At 36.4% G+C, this 24,003-nt stretch overlaps 1 protein-coding gene across 1 annotated transcript in view; it reads left to right on the top strand.

The window, feature by feature from the left end:
• RAB3GAP1 (RAB3 GTPase activating protein catalytic subunit 1) overlaps window positions 1-23,802 on the top strand; it is a 96,741-nt gene extending 72,939 nt beyond the window's left edge. Inside the window, exons 18-24 of the mRNA XM_045559957.1 lie at window positions 2,515-2,652; window positions 6,016-6,243; window positions 16,393-16,489; window positions 16,583-16,686; window positions 16,821-16,936; window positions 18,740-18,842; window positions 22,043-23,802. Coding sequence (XP_045415913.1) covers window positions 2,515-2,652; window positions 6,016-6,243; window positions 16,393-16,489; window positions 16,583-16,686; window positions 16,821-16,936; window positions 18,740-18,842; window positions 22,043-22,279 — 1,023 coding nt within the window. The 3' untranslated portion in view covers window positions 22,280-23,802. The remainder of the gene's footprint in view (window positions 1-2,514; window positions 2,653-6,015; window positions 6,244-16,392; window positions 16,490-16,582; window positions 16,687-16,820; window positions 16,937-18,739; window positions 18,843-22,042) is intronic.
• The last annotated feature ends 201 nt before the right edge of the window (window positions 23,803-24,003 follow it).

Here is a 24,003-nt window from a genome sequence, read left to right as displayed (position 1 = left end):
ATGTTGATTATACTTGAAAAAAGCTGTTTAAAAAATTAAGTTGTCACATGATCAATCCTTAACAAAGAGAAAAAATGAAAGTATTTCTATTTTATCTTATTCTAACATGTCTGCAGTTTTAAAACCCTACCTATGTGTTTAATATAAATATTGAATATTTAAAAAGTAATAATAGCTTGTATTACTCTGGCTTGTTCAAGATTAAATCACATATTATATTTGAAAGCACTTGGCATGCGTGTGTTCAGGAAAGGTTAATTTTTTCTGTGTCCTTTCTCCTTCTAAGTTTTTTTTAAAAGACAAGATCTCACTCTGTCACCCAGGCTGGAGTGCAGTGGCATGATCGTTGCTGACTGTAACCTTGAACTCCAGGGCTCAAGTGAGCCTCCCACCCCAGCCTCCCTGGTAGCTGGAACTACAGACATGTGCCACTAAACCTGGCTTATTTTTAGAATCTTTTATAGAGATGGGTTCTCAGTATGTTGTCCAGGCTGGTCTCGAACTCCTGGCCTCAATCGATCCTCCCACCTTGGCTTCTCAAAGCACTGGGATTACAGGTGTGAGCCACTATGCCCAGCCTCCTTCCAAGTTTTAATTAATAGTAGTCCCTGTTTTTAACGAGCTAATTGCATTATTTGTTGCTTTGGCTTAATTGGGTTAATAAACAGTCTGAGAAAGTTGTTCTGGAAGCTCAGACTTTTTCTTGAAATGAAAAAATAATGCTTTTTATTGTAGTGCTTTTTTTTTTCCCAAAAGGCTATGCTTATTTATTTCAGATGCTTGAATTTTCACATTTGAATTTATAGTCTAAATCTGGATGTAAAGTTCTTCTTTCAACATGCAGCTTATGTATTTAGAAATTAATTTTATATTTTACTTTTAGGTAGATCTAGACAAATTTTTAGTCCATTTTATTTTCTTTAAAGTTAATTTTATTTGAATTATAACCATTATAAATTTACTTATATGAAATGGTTGGAATTCAGAATGATCTCATTTGAAACCAATATAATTTCAAGCTTTAGAAATTAGCTTAAGTGTGTCAGTCGCCCACTTCACCAAAAAAAATAGGATTTTATGTAGGTCCTTGCTTTATAAAAATTCAAATATACTCCTCTGTACCATTCATGTAGACTTAGGCCAACCTAAAATTTATGACTAGAAAAAGTTTAAAGCCTTTAACCAAATATTCTAGATTCAAGGATAGAAGGAAAAAATGTGGAGAATCTGTTAGAACAGGAATCTGTAGCCAAAGGATCGGAACCAAGATAGTAGAGTCAGCATTAGACAGTGTCCTGGATTCTGTGTTCGGTTCGCTGCTTGGTAGTTTTGCCACTTGGTGATCTTGGGCAAGGCACTTTATCTTGGTGCCTCAGTTTTGTTGCGTAAAATGCCCTGTTTCCCTTTTAGTGATCACATGAGATCATGTATAGGAAGCAGCTTTGGGCATATTCAGAAGTAGTATATATGAAAATCATATATGCTGTGCTTGCTTCTTATTCTCCTTATGTTCTTCTTTATCACGTGCTTTCAGATGGCTGAGATTTTTAGGTCGGAGGGGTAGTCAGTGTCCTCTCAACATCTTCCTTTCCTGCCATCCTCTGATTTCAGGGCTAGAGGCCAATGAAAAGTAGCTCCTTGTTCATAGAAAGAATGAAGCAGTGAGTGTACTGCTTCATTGGAGATTCATATAATTTGTCAATTTGACTGAGATATTTTGAGAAGCATACTTTCCCGTAGTCAAAGAGAAAGTAGAAGGTGAAGCTCATAATATAATCTAAGTATTTTGTCTTTAATTGCTAGTATGTATTGAGCGTGTGCCAGAATTTATTCTTTAGACTAGTGAGTCACAGAAAGGTTGTGTGATTGTCTGAGGTCAGAAAGCTGGGATTCAAACACAGGCACACTGTTTCTGGAGTCTAAGCGCTTGACCTGTATGCCATACAGCCTTTACTGATTATTGTTCAAACCTAAGTATCAGTGTGAGACTCTTGCTTGGTACTTTCTGGGTAGTGAAAAGTGGTATAAGTTCACTGTAGAGAAAAGAAAACAAAAACTCTTAATTCCATAACCAGGGATAATCATTATTCAAGCAGTCTCCTCCCATTTTTTTAAATCAAACCATTTCTGTTACTTATAAGAAAAAACCTTCATGCAGCTAGTGATGACATGTATAAGAATATCCTTAGGACTTCATTTATTTATTATTCATAGGCAAGAAAATGTTGTTCAATGGACCCAAATTCCTCTATCTTTTAGCGTCAGTCGTTGTCAAGGGAAATGTGGTAATCTTATCTGTGAGGGGGAAGAAGCCTGAAAGCCATATTTATTCTTCTTAATTTGTTACTTTTTTAACATATGTTCTAAAAAACTTGTGCATTTCTCTCAATTTTTAAAAAAATACATATCTTGTGACTGCTACAGCTGAAATAATTGTTGTCTTTATTCTATTTTTATAGTTCTGCTTTGTCTAAAAAGGGATATTCGTGAGCTTTGTCCTTTTGCACTTCACAGGAACCAGCACCTATGACAGAAGATCTGCTAGAAGAGCAGTCTGAGGTTTTAGCTAAATTAGGTACATCGGCAGAAGGGGCTCACCTTCGAGCACGCATGCAGAGTGCCTGTCTGCTCTCAGATATGGAGTCTTTTAAGGTGGGTCACACTTTCAGAGCTCTGGGGTCTATTTTGAGCTATTCTGGGATGAAACTGTGAAAGTCACTCTATAAAGTGGTATGAAGGCCTGAATGTCTTTTTTTGTTAAGTGTTTGGATTTCATTATTAGTTATAACACCCTGCCACCATCCCCCAAAGGACATAGTCAAACTATGTCAAACTTAAGTTTAAAAAAGGAAAAAAACCAATCTGTTATTAATAGTTGAAAGTTGAGAATTGAATCATTTCTGTATGTGCATTGGAATGCTTCCTTCCTTTGTGTGTTAGCCAATTTAATGCAAGGCTCTTAGGAAACCCTTAGGTTTTAACGTGGGTTGCTTCACTCAACAAACCTTTCAGTGCCTACTATGTGCCTTGCACTATGATCAGATGAGTTAAGAAATACAGTCTTTACCCTCGTTTACAGTCTATTGAGGTTGTGGGAGAATATATGTAAATAACTGTTATGTGATGAGCTCTCTTATAAAGGCAGGAAACTGACTCTGCTGAGTGGGTCATGGAAGATTTCTCAGAAGAGTCACCATTTAGGATGAGAAGGCATTTACTATCCGAAAAACAACATTTTAGGCTTAGATACAGGCCTGTATCTAGCACATATAGGATTCAGGAAATAGTGACATTTGTCTTATTAGCTTAAAAACCCAAGAATGAAGAAAAGACTTTTATTTTGAATTATTTATTCTTGAAAGCAAAGGCAAGTCCATGTATATTTAAAACACAAAACAAAACCCGAAGTGGGTAGCCCAGTGGGCCACAGGGCCTCCTTTCCTACTGCTGATACTGTGAACTGTCTCCCGCGCCCAGGCTTTCCTGCTTAACCTGTGGTGGCCTCCGTCTTCCCAGTCCACAGCCCTCACTCAGTCCTGCTTCTGTGCTATATAGGCCAGCTGGAGTTTGAATTTTCTCTGAAATACTTGTGTATTTTTTTTAAACATAAAGCTCTACATGAACTCTTATGCCACTTTCATCCTTCCCTTCTAGCAGATTTAAGTGACAATAAAAGGGAGCCTTTTATTCCCTTTACTAAAAGGGAAAATCTGTAATAAACCTCTTAAGAGATATATGTTTTCCTTAGAGACTAAAAAGATACAGAAAATCTGTGAGTTCTATTCTGCCACATGATGAGAAAGATATGTTGCTTTAAAACAAATAGTTGGTACGATGGATAAAGAGAAGCCATTTGGCTCTCAGGGCACACGTAAAACCAAATTAGGGTGTGTGTGCACAGCGGGAAATAGCAGCCTCCTCAGCAGTTGTTTTCTACCTCACGTCTAGCTGCCTTCATATTCATCCGTCCCTGTCCTGCTGTAGTATCTTTACAGAGGCATGTATAGGAGGAGATTCTAAATAGGAGCTGTGAAAGTTTTTCCCCATGGAAACATACTGATCCCTCATGGTAAGGTTCTATATAGTTCCTGTAATACTGTGCTTCAGCAAAACTGCGATCATTAGATTCTTTGGGACTAACTTGCACACCTGCAAATCTTGTATAGCATCATTTTAATCAGAAAGTAGATTGTAATTCAAACAGCCAACTTATACATCTGCCCCTATGTAGGAATCAGATAATATATTTAAGGAAATAGGTAATCACTCTAAAATATATATGGTTGCCTTTACCTTTCTGTATAGAGATGATTTAAGAAATACTGGCCGGGCGCGGTGGCTCACGCCTGTAATCCTAGCACTCTGGGAGGCCAAGGTGGGTGGATCGCTCGAGGTCAGGAGTTCAAGACCCCGTCTCTACTAAAAATAGAAACAAATTATCTGGCCAACTAAAAATACATATAGAAAAAATTAGCTGGGCATGGTGGCGCATGCCTGTAGTCCCAGCTACTCGGGAGGCTGAGGCAGTAGGATCGCTTAAGCCCAGGAGTTTGAGGTTGCTGTGAGCTAGGCTGACACCACGGCACTCACTCTAGCTGGGCAACAGAGCGAGACTCTGTCTCAAAAAAAAAAAAAAAAGAAAGAAAGAAATACTAAGAGAGTCCCTGGAGCATTAGATAAATGCTGATATGTACCTGAAGCACCTACATCTCACAGTTCCAGAAGGACAGGGCAGATTCTGGAGCATGCTGTTGTACTACATACCTTTAACGTAAAAAGAAGATAAGCAGTAGCTGAAGTGAGCCTTGACTCTCTCCTGGTAGCCTGGCATAGTAAGGACAACCGGAAGGAAGAATTCCGGTGTGAAAGCTCTTTATTTAATCTATAATGCATGAGTTGAATATTATTTTCTTTTTAAGTCTGCTGTCTTCACTCAGGACCTATTGCTTTAGTTTCCCAAGATGTTTTCTTATGGGTATGGTATTGCCTGGTTAAGATTCAGATCTTTGTACACAAATCCTGAGTCACTGAGTGACCCATTGCAAGTCACAGCAGTTCCCATGGACCATGTCCTAACCCTTAGAAATGTATGTTGACAGTGAATGGCCTTCCTCCAAGTCCTCATCCCCTCGGGATTTCCTGAGATGGTAGGAACAGTGAAGTTGGTAGCCAGTGAGTCCAATGAGAAGAAACTGGCAGTTTCACATTTAAGACAGACCATTCTCATTATGTTGGTTTTTATGCTCATCCTTAGTACTCTACTAGTACATTACTGGAACTTTTGCAAACAGACCTTTATGCCTTACCAGTAACACTGTGAAGCCTCTTCTTTTATTCCAGGCTTGAGTAGAATCACTGAAAGCTTTTTGGCATGCATCATCATTAATTATATAGAATTAACCACTGAATAAAACTTTAATCAGTTTGCTTCTAGAACCCTGAAAAACAATAGTTTGAATTCCAATTCCTTAACAGCACAAAACCAATTTATGTGATGGTAATTTGTTATATAAAGCACAAGAATCTGATGTCTGACTAGAACATTTTTCAGGTTAGCTGATGTTTATTGCAATACCAGTATTGATTTATTGAGGAAAAGAGGAGCAGAACTTTTTCATCACTATGTTATTCTGATCATGTTGTGTTTTATTTAATTTATTTGACTTGAGCTTCTCTGCTACTTTCCTTAGTATTGAGTAGTTATTACATTATAATTTTAAACTGAATTATGGAACATATAATCTGTTTTAGAAGATGATTTTTACTTTACATCAAGTTTTTATTTCCAAATTCACCAAATGAAAATGTTTTCTTTTTCTATAAAACTGAGACAACAAATAAAATGCTTTTCACACTTTAGCATCTGACCTGTTTTAAAAGTAACACCCAAACTTATTTTACCTATTGTAAAGATTAGAGAGGATTTTTGTGAAAGTAAAAGTATGATTTTGCAAACAGGCTTATCAATAACTGTTGATTTTATTTGATTCTGCTGAATTTTTTCTCTTATTTTAGGCTGCTAATCCAGGTTGTTGTCTGGAAGATTTTGTGAGGTGGTATTCACCCCGGGATTATATTGAAGAGGAGGTGATTGATGAAAAGGGCAACATGGTGCTGAAAGGAGAGCTGAGTGCCCGAATGAAGATTCCAAGCAACATGTGGGTAGAAGCCTGGGAAACAGCTAAGCCAATTCCTGCTAGAAGGCAAAGGAGACTCTTTGACGATACACGGGAAGCAGAAAAGGTAATTGAAGTTTGAATTTCTACTACTAGAATGCTAATTATCATTCTTGCATTTTATAAACTTATTTTAGAAACTCAGTTATCATAGATGTGGGAGCTTTGGACCTACTTGGGAAGCAAAGCATTAACATTCACTTCTATATATCTAGCATTCACATTTAAGATTTTAGAACTAGTTGACAATAGGGCAAAGAAAAGACATGCATAGTCTATGCAGACTGCTTACCATTGGACTGTCTCACAGTATATGTTAGAAGCATTTAAAATGGGCATGTCCTTTGACCTAACGATTCTACTACCAACAAATTTATTAAGGAAATAATGAGGAATTACACCAAAACCTATTTATATGAATGACATTCAACAAAGAAAGTCCTTACGTGAAAAAGTAGAAACAATTGCAGTTTCCAACAGTAGGGGCTTGGTTCAATAAATTATAGTATATCCATTTAGTGGACTGCTTTGCAACTATTAAGAAACATAATAGAGTTATGGAGAATGACGCCACCTAACTGATATCAAATTGCCCTGCACACCCTCCTGTCCCTCCCACTTCCCCAGAAACGTCATGCAATCAATAAGTAGTGTAAACAAATCCATGCATTCAGCATTACTAGGAGATAGAGATTACAGTGACCTTCAAATTAATAGTAAGTAGAGAAATAGGCCAAATTCCAGTGGAGCTCCCACTACTGTAAGCCTGTGGGTGTAGCGAGTGGGGGCAGGGAAAGAAAAAGAGCCAAAAGATACAGAGCACCCAGATGAAACACAAAGTCATGCCTGAAAGACACAGCCTAATAACATTGTGTGCCAAAATACTGAACACAGGTAGGGCTTGGTAGTTCATGGTGCTGGCTACAGGGAAGGGGCTTGAATGTAAACAGGACTAGAAGTGGAGCCTGGGAGAGAATCAAATATATAAAGAAGGAATGACACCCCACAGGGGTAAAGCAATGATGGGAAAGAAGGAATAGAGGGGAAAATTTAAGGATCCTGTAGAAATGAAAGAGAAACAAGACGCTCAACCTCCTCCAGTTCTTCTAGCCATTAAAGAAACTGCAGAAGAGAGCACTTTCTGTCTGTGATATTGCTAGGAATAGAAGAGAACAGACCACATCCATACAAAACGACTTTAAAAAACAGAAATGCTAACCGAATCATTTCAGCTAATGAAAATATTTCTCAGAATATCTGCCACAAAGCTGAAGAAAATTATGACATGATGGTCCATACTGAATCAGATACCCTCAAACAATTATGGTGGATACAAAAAACCATGTTTAGTCAGAAATACTAAAACCAAGAACAGAAATGGATTTTTAAAAAGCCCACAAAGAAATGAAATCACAGCTATTTAACTCAGGATGGAAGTAGAAGAAAAAGACAACCATATTGAAAATGAAGACTAAATTACAAGGGACCTGAGAGAGATTTATATTTAAATTTAATAAAAGGCACTGAAGAAAAGCAAGAAAATAGCCAAGAGAATTAGATAAAGGAGTAAAAGGAGTTGGAGAAACAGTAGTAGAAATGCAAGGTAAGAAGAGTAGAAATAATATTCATTTTATTAGTGTCCTTGAAGAAGAAAAATCAGAACAGTAAGGCAAAACTAACATAGTCATGCATGGCTTAACAACAGTGATACATTTTGAGAAATGCATCGTTAGGCAATTTCGTCATCGTACAAACATCATGAGTATACTTACATAAACCTAGATGGTATAGCCTACCATATACCTAGGCTATATGGTATGGCCTTATTGCTCCTAGGCTGTGAACCGGTACAGCATGTAACTGTACTGAATACTGTAGGCAACTGTAACACAATGGTAAGTATTTGTGTATCTGAACATATCTAAACATAGAAAAGGTACAGTAAAAGTGCAGTATTATGATCTTACGGGACCACTGTCACATATACATCTGTTGTTGACCAAAACATTGTTATGCAGTACATGACTGAATTTACAAACTGCATTCAAGGAAAACCTGACTCTACATATTGAAAGGGCTTACCAAGTACAGAGGAAAATTGACCAAGAGTAACAAACTCCAAAATACATTATTGTAAAACTACTAGATCCGAACTATTAAAAAAGAAAGTCTTTAGGACCTTTATGCAAAAAGATAAAAATAACTTAAAGGGCAAGAGAATTAGGCATCATATTTCTCAAAAGCAACATACAAAGCAAGGCAACATAGAGCGACATTTTCAAGAAATCTAGGGAAAAAGTGTGAACCAAGGATTTTACATTCAGCCAAGATATCTAAGTATCAAGCCTATAAAAACATTTTTCCCTGAGTTTTTGCCCATTTAATACTATACACACAATACCCTTCCTAAGGAATCCACTAGAATTACACTATCCAATAGAACTTTCTGGATTGTTAGAAATGTTTTTTACTATGCCATCCAAAATGGTAGCCACTGGCCACATGTGGCTTTATTGTATACTTGAAATGTGACTAATGTAACATAGGAACTAAAAAAAAGTTGGGGGGGAACCCATAGGAACTGAATTTGTAAGTGGCTGTGTGTCTCGAGTGGCTACCTTATTGAACAGCATAGTGTAGGAGGATGAGCTTTATCCAGCTCTTAGAGGTGGCTGGGGAAACTGTGGCAAAGGACTTAACAATGAGCATTTCATTTATTTAATTTTAGTGCTAAGACTTTTGTTTCAGCTGTAAAACATGGGACATGGTAGAAGAAGAAGATATAAAAATTATATGTTTAGACAAAGTAGAAAGCGTACAACTTCTTTAAAAAACTGGAATGGAAAGGGAGAAAGGGGGAAGGAAGTAGAATAAATCATTGATTCTTACACAGATAATAGGTGGTAATCAGAGGATGCCATTTAAAATTGTCAGACCAGATTATAAAACAGTTAAATATATAAGGGAATTAAGGGCACTGTAAAAAGTATTAATGCGAGGATATGTACTAGAATAGAAATATAAATCTTCCCAAATACCAAAAGTTTTTTTTGTTTTCTATCACCTCAAGCATTTATCTTTTCTTTATGTTGGGAACATGACAGTTCTTCTCTTCTAACTATTCTGAAATAACAATAAATTATTAACTGTAATTTTCCTACTGTATTATCAAATACTAGAACTTATTTTTTCTCTCTAACTCTATTTTGTACCCATTTTACCCTTTTGTACCCTTTTGTACCCTTCTCAACCCTCTTCCCTTCCTAGCCTCTGGTAGCCACCATTCTACTCTCTCCCTCCATGAGATTCACTTCAAAGAGAAGTTTTTTAAAAAAGCAAACACACCAAATAGAGAAACATACGTAATAAAGATCATATCACATGCAGAATAATCACAATATAAGACAGTCATATAAAACCCAGCTATGTACTATAAACAGAGGAGATGCCATGATTCAGAAAGGCTACAAATTAAATGGTGGACAAAGATTTACCAGGTAAATGGAAACAGAAAGCAGACATTACAATTCTTGTACCAAACAAAGTAGAATTAAAGAAAAAAAACCTTAAATGAGACCAGAAAAGATTGTTTTATAATCTAAAAGTTATTTTTCACAATGATGACCTAACAGTTGTTCGTGTTCATGCACTAGATAACACAGTAACCACCCATATAAAACAAAAACAAAAACTTGCAGGGAGAAATAGATCAAAACACTGTAAGAAGAGAGGACATACTATTCTCTGCATATGACAGTCAAGTGATCAAAAATAAGGAAAGATCTATAAATAAGATATTCAGTAAGTTTGATTCTTTAGATATAAATCAAATACTACATCTTGCTAATATAGAATGTATTTTCTTTTCAAGCATACATGGAGCATTCACAAAAATTCATTTATTAGGGCACCAAAAAGACCATCAGTAGGCTTTATAATAGAACTATTACAACCAGTAGTCTAATCTTTATAATAAAACTAGAAGTTAAAAATGAAACAACAAAACCCAAGCCTTCCATCCTGTAATTTACAAACCTTCCTTTAAACAATGCTTGAGTGAAAGGGGAAATACAAAGAGAAATTACAGAGTTTCTGAAAAATGATAATGAAAACATTACAAGTTAGAACCTATAGGATATACTTAAGAAGTGATCAAAGGAAAATCCATAGCCCCAAACACCTATATCAGTAAAAACGAAAGAATGAAAATAAATGACCTAAATTCCTAATTCAAAAACCTAGAAAAAGAACAACAGAAAAATCAAGAGAAAACAAGAGGAAGGAAATAAAGATAAAATGAAATATAGACTAGAAAAACAGGTCAAATTAATAAGTTAAATCTGGTTCTTTTAAAAACAACAGAATGGACGCTGTTAGCTACTTTAATCAAGAAAAAAGGGAACAGCATGTATAAACAAAATAAGAAAGACAAAAAGGGCAAATAACTACTGATACAAAGGAAATGTTTAAAAACCTACTTTGTACATCTTCTGAGTATATAAATTTTAAAGCCAAGTTGAATTGGATAATTTCCTAGGCAAATTCCTACCAAAACACAATCCCAATAAAGATGGCAAGTGTAAACAGACCAATTTCCATAGAGACAGTTATCAAGGAACTGCCACATAAAAAAGAACCAGGCCCAGATGGTTTCACAGGGAAATTCAAATAAATATCAAAAAACCATGTAGTCCCAATGCTAAATAAAGCTTCCAGATTCTTTCTATGAAGCAACTATATAACATTGGTACCTAAACTTGATAAATATAACATATTAACAAAAATAAAACCAAGTAATACTTAAGAAATTCAGTGCAAAAATTCTAAGTGAACAGATTCTAATACCACTTTAAGAAAATAATATATGTTGATCAAATGTGAGAATGATTATTTAGAAGTCTTTTTATATAATTCACTTCATTAATAGGTCCAAACAGAAAATTATATCATTTCAATATATGCTGAAAAAGCCTTTGAAAAATTTAATAAAAACTCTTGAGAAAATATATGTTGGCTATTTCCTTAAAAATGAGAAAATGTATAGAAACTTTAATCCTGAACACAGCATCTTAATTGGGTAAGCCCTAGAGGTCGCTAAGGTCAGGAACAAGGCAAGGCTTGCCCACTCTCTCCACTGCCATTAAACATTATTCTGGCAGTGTCAGACAATGTAATTAGGTAAGAGACAGCAGAGCCATAGAAGTTGAAGAGAAAGAACTCTGTTTGCAGATGATATGACAACATACCTGGAAAAATCCCAAGAATCAATGATAAACCAATTCAAACAACAGAATTCAGCAAGGCAGCAGGATATAAAGGTAATTATCATTCATGTACACTAATAACCATTCAGAAGATGGAAATAAAATTTTCGTTATAAGAGGGGAGAAAAGGTAATGTATTTAGGAATAAACTTAACAGAAAATGTTTGAAATCTGAATGAAGAAAATAAAACATTCCTCAAAAACACACGTGAACAAATAGATTTTTCCTTGTTCTTGGTTAGGAAGTCTCAATATCATCACGGTCAATTCTCCCTAAATCAGTTTATCCCTAAATTAAGTGCAATCCTAATAAAAATACCAGAAAGCTTCATTATGGAGCCAGACAAGTTGATACTAACTAAAGTTCATATGGAAAAAGAAACATTCCATCCTAGGATTTGGGTTGGGAAAGACATGGGGAGTGACCACTAATGGATTTGTTTTTGGGGTGATGAAAGTATTCTAGAGTTGATTGTGGTTTTGGTTGTATAACTCCGTGAATATACCCAAAACCATTAATTTGTACACTTTTACATGGGTGAATTGTTGTTTTTAAAAAGCATGCAAGAATAGCTGAGAATAGACTGAAAATGGAGCACTTTGGTGGGGTCGGGAAGGACTAACCCTACCTGATATTAAAGCGTAGTACAAAGCCTACATGTTTAAATAATGGGATGATGGTGCACAAATAGCCCAGTGAAACAGTGCATAAATATCTGTAGAAGTCTAGTCTATGATAAAGATGGCATCTCAAATCACAGAGGCAGAGATGGCCTTTTTAATAAATGGTGTTGGGATAACTGGCAAAAGGTAAAATTCGCTCTTTCTGTCATACCATACACAAGAATGGACTGAAGATGATACCATAAATGTACTGGAAGAAAATATGGATGAATTCCTCTGTTATCTGGATATAGGGAAAGCCTTTCTAATTTGGACTCAAAATTCAGGTGCAATTTAAAATTTGTCTGTGTAAAATAAACTTTTGCATGACAAAAAGAAAAATAAGTGAAGTTCAAAAGGCAAATGATAAATTAGGAGAAATATTTGTAAACTGGGAGAAAAATGTATCCTAGAGAAAGGCTCAAAATACTGTGGAAAAGTGGGCAAGAGGTATGAGTGGACAACTGACCATAAAAAGATAATTACCCTTAAACCCATCAAGAGATGTTCAACTTCATAGTAAGAAAAATGCAAATTAAAACTTCACTGAAATACTATTTCTCACATATCAGATTGGCAAAAGTTCAAAAGCTGCGCAACTACTCCATTAGTGAGGCTGTGAGGCAACAGGCACTCTCGTGCATTGCTGGTGAGAAGGCAAAATGGTAGAATTCCCATGGAGGAGAATTTGGTAATATCTAACAAAATTTATGTATGCATTTACCCTTCTGCCTAGGAATCCCACTTCTAAGAATTCACTCTAATATTTTCAAAGGTACAGCAATACAAATGCATGCGCTTGTCCATTGCCACATTACATTATAAAATATTATACACTGCCTGAATGTCCAAATTTAAAGATCCCAATTACCTAATGAGAAGTGGTGTCTAGGATATGTTTTTAAGAGAAAAGTAAAGTGCAAAAAGTATATAGTATGCTACATTTTGTGTTTAAAAGAAAAAAAGAAGATTGGGAATCAAGAAAACATATATTTTTCTTTACAAAAAGAAACTCAGTAAAGATTAACCAGATAAACCAGAAAACAGTGAAGTTAGCCAGAAGGATAGAAGAGGGAGGGAAAGACAGAGGAGAAGGAACATGGGAAGGAGTGACACTTAGATAAGGGTGTATTTTCTGTATACTTTTGACTTCCAGAAGAACATTAATGTTCTGCATATTCAAAAAAGTAACAAGGATGGGAGAAGGGGAAATAACCTAAAATAGAAAGGAGGCCACAACAAATTAACCCAGCTGTATTTCAAACACTAGGAAAAGGATAAAAACTAAGGAAGTTGAATACACGAATGTTGAGAGCATTATTCATAATAGCCAAAAAAATAGCACAAACTCAAATGTCTATCAGTGATGAATGGATAAGCAAAATACGGTCTAGCCATACAATGGAATATATTCTACTGGTATGTGTAACAGTATGGATGAACCTCAGAAACACTGTACTAATTGGAAGAAACCAGAAACAAATGGCCACATATTGCATCATTCCATTTATTTGGAATGCCCAGAACAGGCACATCCATAGAGACAGTAAGTTAGATTAGTAGTTGCCAGGGGATAGGGATTGGGAGGTGGGGAATAGGGAGTGACTACTTTGGGATTTCTTTTTGGGGTGATGAAAATGTTCTGGAATCAGTTAATGGTGATGGTTATGTAACCTTGTAAATGCTAAAAACCACTGAAGTGTTTATTTTAAAGTGGTGAATTTTATGGTACATGAATTATATCCCAATTTTTAAAAACTAAGGAAATCTGAATAAAGTATGGAATGTAGTTAATCAAAAAGCAAGGAGGGAAGGGAAGGCTATACTCAAAATGTCAATGTTTTTTATAAAAGAGTAAAAAACTTGGAGATTGAGAGTAAAGGGCTTTGACAACTAGAGGCAATGGATGGATCCTTAACTGGAGCCTGTAGTGATGGAGAGAAAAAGTCATAAAGGGCATTATTGGGTCAGTTGATAAAACTGTAATAAGGATAGTAGGTTAAATTAAAAGTATTTTATCAATGTTAAATTTGTTTTGTTTTATATAATCAGAATCATTTGCGTTTTTATTATAAGAAAATATTTTTAATTTTAGGAAATACACGTTGAGATATTTGGTGATAAGGGACATTGTATACAACTTACTCCAAAATAATTCAGAAAAAAATTATGTATATAGTGTGTACACACACCCAGCTAGAGGGGAGAAAAAGAGATGCAGGTGATTAAAAACAGGCAGTAAAAGGTTAGCAAGAAGTGAATCTAGATAAAGGGCATTCAAATATTTTATGTTATTCTTGCAAATTTATTTTTCTATGAGTTAAAACAAAATTTAGGATAGTAAATGTTAGTAAGGATGTATAACAATGGGAACTCATTACTCTAGATAAGAGTGTAAATCTGTTGAAACACTTCGTAAAATAATTTGACATCATCTTGTACATATCTTAGTTCTATTTTCAGGTATATACCCTAAAGAAATTCTTCTGTATGTGCCATGTACACCAGGAAATAGGTGTAATAATGTAACAGGAACATTATTTGTAATAGCCAAAAATTGGGGTGGGGGTATACAACATTAGTGGAGGAACATTTTAATACAGCAGTGAAAATGAATAAACTGTAGCATGTAACAACATACATGAATCTCAAAAACAAGGCTGAATTTAAATCAGGCAAGTCATTGAGGGGTATTAATAGAAACATTCTATTTATATAAAGGTTAAAACCAGATAAAACTAAACAATATATTGTTTAGGGCTACATATGTGAGAAAACTATAAAGAAAAGCAGAAAAATGATTCTTAGTTACTTCTGGGGGAGAAGTGGGAGGGGTGTGGTGGGGGAGGGAGATTTGATTGGGGGACTTGGAAAGTACTGGTGATATGCTGTTTCTTAAGCTGATGGGTAAGTAAACAGATGTTCATGTTTTCTTTCAACTATTTGCAAGTATTCTAGTATGTATATTTGTTAATTTTAAAAAAGTTTCAAATCACATGAAACTCTAAGCCAAAAAATAAAAAACTACCATAAATCATTAAATGAACAAAACAAATGATAGAGGCCAGACATGGTTGCTCACGCCTGTAATCCTAGCACTCTGGGAGGCCGAGGCAGGAGGATCATGCGAGGTCAGGAGTTCAAGACCAGCCTGAGCAAGAGCGAGACCCCGTCTCTACTAAAAATAGAAAGAAATTATCTGGACAGCTAAAAATATATATAGAAAAAAAAAATTAGCTGGGCATGGTGGCGCATGCCTGTAGTCCCAGCTACTTGGGAGGCTGAGGCAGGGGGATTGCTTGAGCCCAGGAGTTTGAGGTTGCTGTGAGCTAGGCTGATGCCACAGCACTCTAGCCTGAGCAACAGAGCGAGACTCTGTCTCCATAAAAAAAAACAAAAGCGATAGAACAGTATATGAATTATAGATTTTTGTTAGGAAATTACATCTATACCTATATCTGTTTTTAAATGGGCATAGAAAAAAGTCTGAGAGGATAAACACAGAAATGTGGGGTTTTTTTAGAAAGTAGGATTTCAGGAGAATTTCTTTATTATATTTATATTTATTTTTGAAATCCATGAGCATTTATCAGTCAGGCACACATTATGAGATTATACTTTTAAAAGAATTTTTTATTGATACATAATTATACATATTTATAGGATTCTACTTTTATCTTTACTGCTGTTGAATAAGGAACTTAAAGGTAAGGTCCATGTGTTATACATACTTCTGTATTTTTATAAGAAAAATAATAAAAACAATTTCCATTTTGGAAAAAAATAAACCAAAACAAGTAAACAAACCAAAGAAATTTGTGGAAGGTAACTAACAATGTTTAAAAATATTAAATGAGAAAAGCAAGTTACCAGACAGTATTGTACATATTTAATATTAGTGCCCTTAATATGTGTATTCTATATCTTCAAAAATCCTGGAATGAAAGTGCTCCATGTTTAACTATTGTTATCTCTAGGTATTCTAATTTACAAATGGTTTATATTTTCTTTGTGTTTTCCCAATTTGCATGTATTGCATATGGAAGCAGAAAAAATTATGAGAATATTTATCATTATTAAAGATTGACGTTCCTAGGTTCTTATTCTTAACTTTGGTCATAGTAGCTACTTACCTGGGTGTGTAGGGGTTAGGTACTAAGAGAAGAGAGCTCTTTTCTACTCTCTTGTTAAAAGATGGGAGTTGAGTGGTTGAGGATTTTGTACTTTTGTAATGGCTGCTTTGTTCTGTGACACCTGCATTCATCACTTACGTAACTTGCCTCCTTCAGGTGCTGCACTATCTGGCAATCCAGAAACCTGCAGACCTTGCTCGGCACCTGTTACCTTGTGTGGTTCATGCAGCTGTCCTCAAGGTAAAGGAAGAAGGTAAATGTCAAATTTGATTAGTCATTAGTTTATTTCCAAAGTGAAATTATATTTTGCTTTATTTAATGATTGCTTTGATCTTTTTAAAAATAGAAACTCTGGAAAACATTTCTTCAGTTAAGAAGATTATAAAGCAGATAATATCCCATTCCAGTAAAGTTTTGCACTTCCCCAGTCCAGAAGACAAGAAATTGGAAGTAAGTTTGATGTGGTGTCAGAATCTTGCCAAGTGTTCTCCCTAGTTGGCAATAGTTATTTTAAAGATATGTTTTTAAAAGGCTTTGCTTTTTTGCTGTCTCCCAACGTATGTCTCTCCCTTTTCCACTGTTAGGAAATCATCCACCAGATTACTAATGTGGAAGCTCTAATTGCTAGAGCCCGGTCACTGAAAGCCAAGTTTGGAACTGAGAAATGTGAACAGGAGGAGGAAAAGGAAGATCTTGAAAGGTAATTGCTATTTGGCTAACTCAATTTTGTCTGCAGTAGGAAAACCCACCATTCTCTTAAGAAAAATTCTAATAGGCTGGGCCTGGTGGCTCACGCCAATAATTCCAGCGCTTTGGGAGGCCAGGGAGGGAGAATTGCTTGAGGCAAGGAGTTTGAAACCAGCCTGGGACAGCATAGCAAGTCCCCATCTCTAAAAAAACAAAAGTTAGCTGAGTGCAGTGGCGTGCACCTGTCATCCCAGCTACTCGGGAGACTGAGGCAGGAGGATCCCTTGAGCCCAGGTGTTCAAGGTTTCAGTGAGCTATGATCTGGTAATCTGGCCACTGCATTCCAGCCTGGGCAATAGAGTGAGACTCCATCTCTTAAAAAGAAGAAAAAAGAAAAATTGTAATAGGATATTGAGACTCTTGTGGTACTCATTTATTATTTGAAATAAGCATTGACTAAAGACAGAGAAATATTTAATTATCATAGGATTTGGCCTCTGTGATATATCTGAGTCTCTGCCAGATGTTTCCATTCCTCCCACTTTTAGAAACAGTCTACCAGAGCCTCTTTTTCTAGGGATTCCTTTGTTTGCCCTTGGAGATGCGGTACCTGATGTTTCCTGCGGAGGAGCTGTTAATTCTGTTGCTCACAGTGCCCTGAAACCGCTTTCAGCTCTCACTGTTCCGTGACCACAGTGCGGGGTGTGCTGAGACTATGTCTCGGGTCACTATTCCTAGTTATTTATTTCATTTTAAACAATATTTGTGATAGCAAAGGTATACATCCTATGTACCTTGTAGTTATATGTGGAGGGAGTGACCAGATGGCTTCTCTCAGAAGAGGCAAATGATTAGGGCTGTCTTTCTCTCTCGTTGAGACTTGACACCATCGCCCGTGGAGCCTACATCAGTGTGGATCCCTGGCCAGTTTTTGCCTGTGTTATTTGAAAGGACAGTGTTGTTTTAGTGTGTGATAAAGTGTTTCTAAATTAGCTTATTCAGTGGTTTAAATTTGCCATCATTTTAAAATTTTCGTCAGCCTTTCCATGAGAAATGGCATTATTGATGCTAAATAATTAATATATGACAAGGCGTTTGTTATGGCTTTTAACAAGTTCTTGTTTGACTTTTATATCTTTTGTTGAGTGAAATTTTCTCCCAGCCTACTTTGCTCTTGAAGATTTCTTCCTTTTAAGTGAGAAGAATAAGCTCTAATCAAGGGAGTCATTTCTAAAATAGCAGTATGAATTAGTGAGCAGGTGGTGCAGGCTTGGTGGCTCCGTGCCTTCGCCTCTGTTAGTTCCACCATACGTTACTGTGATGTACTTGGAAGTACCGTATTTCCAGCACGTAATGGCACAGTTTACAATTGTGACTTTGCCCAACACAACATATATTTAAGCATACGCGCGCACACACACACACCTTAGAAAAACAAAAACAAATATGGATCATTGCTTTACTGAATAAATAAAACTTAGCTTCTATTGTCCCCTAATTTTTTTCATGTTTTATTAACTGTAGCATTTTCTAAGCTTCTAGTCTGAAAAAAATAGACTGACTATTTCCTCTTAACACTTTGACAGAGATGGGCTTTTTAAAAAATTTTATGAAAACAGTTGAAAAAGCAGGAAGATTGTCAGCTGAGTCGATTTTAATTCCAGATGTCAATCTATTCTATAAAATTTCCACTCCAGCCTTAGTAGGCTTAGCCAGTATCAATTGGAGGACTTGTCAACAAAATTCCCGTGGGAGGATGGATACCAGGCAGCCCGAGCAGCTTGCTCTCCATCCTCATGTTGCCCCTCTCCCCTAGGTTTGTGAGTTGCCTGCTGGAGCAGCCTGAAGTGTTAGTCACCGGTGCAGGAAGAGGACATGCTGGCAGGATCATTCACAAATTGTTTGTGAATGCTCAGAGGGTATGTGAGATTCATTATTGACTGTATCATGAGCTCTGCAGACCTCTACTTGGGAAGATGCTGTTTTCATTCCCACACGTGGCTAATTATACAGCTGATAACCAAGAGTAAGTCTGGGCATTGGGTTTTAACACTGAAGACTCTCTGACTTCTGAGTCTTTGAAATCCATTTGCTTTCCTACATGCTTAAGTAAAATGATATGTATGTTCTGGGACCTAAATTTCAGAAATTAGAAGGGTCTGAAATCCACTGTTGCAGAAGCTGGCAGGGACTGGGTTAGCAATGGCCAGTGCTGTGCTGTGGAAAAGTGTTCACTACAGGTGCTTTCCAGTTAGAACAGAGTTCAGTTTTACCATCTCTTTGAACCCCATGTACTGCAAACTGGATTTACAGTTCCACTTGAATTATAAATCTAACTGTTTGTACAATGCTGAAGAGATCTAACTTTAGAGGTTCCCTAGAAAGGAAGAGGAAGATTTTGGATTTTTAGGACTATGGAAACTTAGACTCTAGCACAGAAAAAAAGACCAATTTGAAAAATTACCATTATCATTAACTCTACTAGTGAATGTAAAGGTTTTATAATTATATGGTACCTTGGTTACTGGTTAAGAAGTGCTGGCATCTCACAGATGATTTCATGTCAGGGCTCATTGATATTAGCGATTTTGATAAAAATATTATGATGTGCACTAAATAAAATTTTCCCTTACCTGGTACTGTGATGGCACTAGAATAACAGTTTTGAGAGTGTAATTTTCAGAATTAAATAAGAAAAAGAATTTTTGTGGGTCTACATCTGGAATAACAACTTGATAACTTCTGTTGAGTTGGTCTGGAGTATAACTAGTTAACATATTCAAAATCATAGCCAAATATGCTGACATGAATTTTTAGCAAGAGCAAAAAACTGAGAGAGATTTACGGGATATAGCTCCCTAAACTTAAGTTTCTAAGTTAATAACCAAATATTTTATTTCCTTATAAATTAGACTTCTAGAAAACAATAGATACTTTCTTTGATTTATTTTATTTTTGTCCCTAGCGTGAAACTAAGAACTGAATTTGTTTTTACATCCTATAATATCTTAGCTTATAAGCACATTTCCTTGTTAACCACCAATATGAATGTTCCCCATAGTGTAAAAACTCTTCTTTGATCGTTTTTTAAAAGTTGTATGTTAAGAGGATTAAAAATCTCAAGTATTTATGTTTTTAGTGCTGAGAGTGTTACTTGTTTTGGATAATTAAGCAAAATTATTTTCCCCAAAATAGAAATAGCCTCTCCACTCCTCCACCAATAGTAAATAGAGGCTTATTATAAAAATTCTGACAATATAGAAAATTATAAAGAAAAAATTAATCACAATCTCACTACCCACTGATGATCAATGTCAACATTTAACATCTAGTATATGCAAATATATATATTTTATTTAAAATAGGTTTATGTTATATAATAACTTTGTTATTCTTGTTTTCCACTTAATATATTTAAGATATCTTTCAAAATCCCCTTTCAAGGATACTGAAATTGTACATTCATCTCACATTATGTAATTTAAGGAAAGATTTCAAACTTTCAGAACTTGTAGTGAATATTTTTAGGGAATTGGTAGACAGTGTAATCCATATAACAAGCATCTGGTTGGTACATTTTTAAACTCAGCTCTTAAATGTCTGGCTAAAGTAAACTGTTAAAGTTTATTCATATAACTTTTCTTGTTATAATTAGCTGACACTATATCAATTTTCCTAATTAATCAAGATTTTAACATTTTTTAAAAAGTGATGAAAATTTACTGGGAATATTTTATGGTATGTAGTAATTTTATATATTTAGAACTTAAAAGTATAAATGATTATCATGATTATGTATCTGTGGTATGTACATATTTAAATGGAATTCAGCAAATAAACAACTGATTGGATTTTGCTTCAGACTAGCTAAATTGAATAATTCTTAGGTACTTCTTAAATTCATTGGATTATCTGTTTTTTAAGCCATGAGCACTTTTTTTTAGCATCTTAATTCTTCAGTAAGAGAGCTAGGTTTTTGTCCAGTCATTTCTCCATTAAATGGCACTCTGTACGTCACCTGTGGCACCATTAGATGCATGAGTAGTGGGGTATGTCTGCTCTGTTTGACAGCCGGGTGTGTTGTATGTGGTGCGACTTTGTTTGTGTTGAATATTCTTTTGATAGGATCATGTTCCTTAATGTAGTGCATGCTGTCTCTGAAATAACCTTGAAATCTCTTGTCTAGCCCTTTTTAAACCATCTTGCTTGTTTTCCTTTCATCACGGTTTCTTTTCTCACCCTTTCTCAAGCTGACTGAATCTTCTGATGAGGTAACAAAATAGCCTTTGTCCCTCATAGTTCCTTGTTCCTTCCCATCCCTCTAACTTCATAAGGTCATTAAAACTAACCACCTCTTTTTAACAGTCTGGATTTGGCATACCTTTCTTGCGGATGTTTATATTAACATGATTTCATATTTCCATTGCCAAAACAATTCTTTTTTCCCAAATTGATGGTATTGTGAAAGACGTATAGTGATCAGAGTTAAAAATGAAGGCTATAAATGAATATGTATTTATCCTATGCAATTTTAACGAAAAAATAGATGCCTATAATAATGATTTTTAATTTTGTAGTGAAAAAATAATGCCTGTAACTTGTGGCCATTGCTATATGGACCGCTATGACCACAGTAGCTGCCCAGCAAACAAAATCGATGCCCCCAGTTTTAATTGGGCAAGTGAACCTTAAAGCAATCGATTGAAAGAGTCGAGATGAAAATCCTCTTTTGAGACTCTGGAGAGAAACACCTCCTTGCTGGACTGAGGACATCAGATGTAGACTTGGGTCATTGCTAGAAGAAACGTATAGAAACCCGTTCAGCTTCATGATCCCTTTTCATCAGATGTCTGAATATGGCCCTCACTTTTCAAAGCAGATTGCCTGGCAGTCATTATCCCTTCTGTCTCTGTCACCAGTCTGGCTGCTCATGCAGTGTTTCAAGCTTCTTGCATTTTCTGTGTTATATTTTTTTTGAATAATCATAAAATAGCTGACTGCATTACTGAGTAATGTAGGACATTTTTATGTATTTATCATGTTTATTCATCTGTCCCCCAAAAGTGTCTGAGTTTAGCATTTGCCTTGCTTTTGAATTTAGCATTTGATTCTATTCAAGGCTGCAGCCATGGCTCCACCAGAAGAGGAACTGAAGAGGCTGGGCTCCCCGGAGGAAAGACGGCAGAACTTGGTGTCAGACTTCCCACCCCCTGCTGGCCGGGAATTCATCCTGCGCACCACGGTGCCGCGCCCTGCTCCCTACTCCAAAGCTCTGCCTCAGCGAATGTACAGTGTTCTCACCAAAGAGGACTTTAGACTCGCAGGTGCCTTTTCATCAGATACCTCCTTCTTCTAATTCTTCTGGTGTTACCTCGTTGGTGGCTTCCGAGACAGTGCTGCCTCTTCTGCGAGAGGGTGGGTGTGCCAGGGAGAACCTGTGCGGTCACGCTGAGGGCCCCGTGCAGTGGAGTGATCAGGAATCAAACCAGCATCTGAGAGACTTGCCAGCCCCGAGCTTATCTCTGTTTCTCATCTCTGTTTCTCGGTGGAGGCAGAGAAAACGGGCTCGCGCTATTGAGAGATTTCTGCCCTGAAGAGACGGCCTTTGTAAATGGGGTGGGAGGTAGGGGGTGGGGACACAGAACAGCGAAGCTCTCTGTACTCACTCTGGCAGGATAATGTTCATTCTAGTCTTTCCTGTGACTGTCCTCCAGGCTACTGCCTGCATTCATAGTCTGTGTAAACACTTAATGGTTGTGTTTATTAGTATCAAGTATGCAAAATAGAGTATCTGTTAACTCTAATTTCTGGATATTTTGGTGGTAGCTTCTAGTCCCAGAATCTGTGTTTTTAAAATGCTACATGACACTCTGTTTATTCAATCACCTGGTGGTCATCTTTATTATACTAATTAACTTTTCATGAGCATTTTGAATATTCTAGGAGGAAGCCTAGAATTTCAGTTTCTCTTTTTCCATGTAAGTGTAACCTAGATGTATTCTTTCTGATAAAACTGTAAAATGTCCTGGCAAATTAGTTTTATATATCTTGTAAGATTTGTTTTCTCTTATTTGTTTTCCTTTTGGTCACCATGTAGCTTATCAGCCGGCAAATGTTCGCTCTCCCCTTGTCTTGCCGAGCAGCATGCGTCCCTTCGCGTGGGTGCTGGCTGGGCACTGTCTGAATGGAGTCGAGAGGAACACGTGCTACAGATACAGTCTCAGTACATAGAGATTATCATGCAATTAGTATAGTTTGGTATATGTGCTAATGCAGTGAGTAGAGGATTATTTTAATGTCCTATTTTGCTTTTGTATTTTAGTTGAAAATAATCTGTGGGGATGTGTAACACCCAGTGTGGGGATAACCACCATGTTTCTAGTTATGTGAACATCAGGATGTATTAAGCTGTTTTGCTATATGGCCTCTGTTTGCTGATCTGAAGTTATTTTTAGGCCTTACAGTACCCACTTCAATCCAAAGTAAAAAATGGTTATACTGAAGTAGAAACTTGCCTGTGTAACTCTAAGGAATTGATAGAGCTGTGCAAACCCTGTGTTATGTTATTTTTGTAAAAATTTTAAAAATGTGTGTATATAGTAAGTGTGTGTACACACAGGCGTCTGTGTGTGCGTATGAAGTCGGAGCCCTGGCTGACGGCCGCCAGCCTCACGGGATCTCCTCTGCGCGGCCGGACTCTGTCGCCACGGCCAGCCGTGCGGACGGGCCTGGGGACAGCACCGGACCAAGTAGAAGACGTTTCTTTCAAGGACAGAGTTTGCTTTCTAATGAGGAAGTTCATAACAAAGAAAAATTCTACAAAAGGAAAAGTCAGACTTTAAAAAGGCGTTGTGAGTCTAATAAAAAGGAGAGTGCTGCTTTCTGTGGCTAATTTTCTCTTATTTTCTCCCCTCTGAGGAGCATTTCAGCCTTATTTCACTTATTTCAGCCTTATTTCACTTAGTTTTGTGCTGTCTCAGATCTTCCTGAGTATTTGCAGCCTCCCGGGTCTTGCAGAACAGGAGTCTGAAGAACATTCTTTGTGCCTTTTTAAAGGTAATTATCCCATTTTATTTTTAT

This window comes from Lemur catta, chromosome 8 (genome assembly GCF_020740605.2).
Source record: "Lemur catta isolate mLemCat1 chromosome 8, mLemCat1.pri, whole genome shotgun sequence".
Classification (NCBI taxonomy): domain Eukaryota; kingdom Metazoa; phylum Chordata; class Mammalia; order Primates; family Lemuridae; genus Lemur; species Lemur catta.
This window is presented reverse-complemented; position numbering and strand designations above follow the sequence as displayed.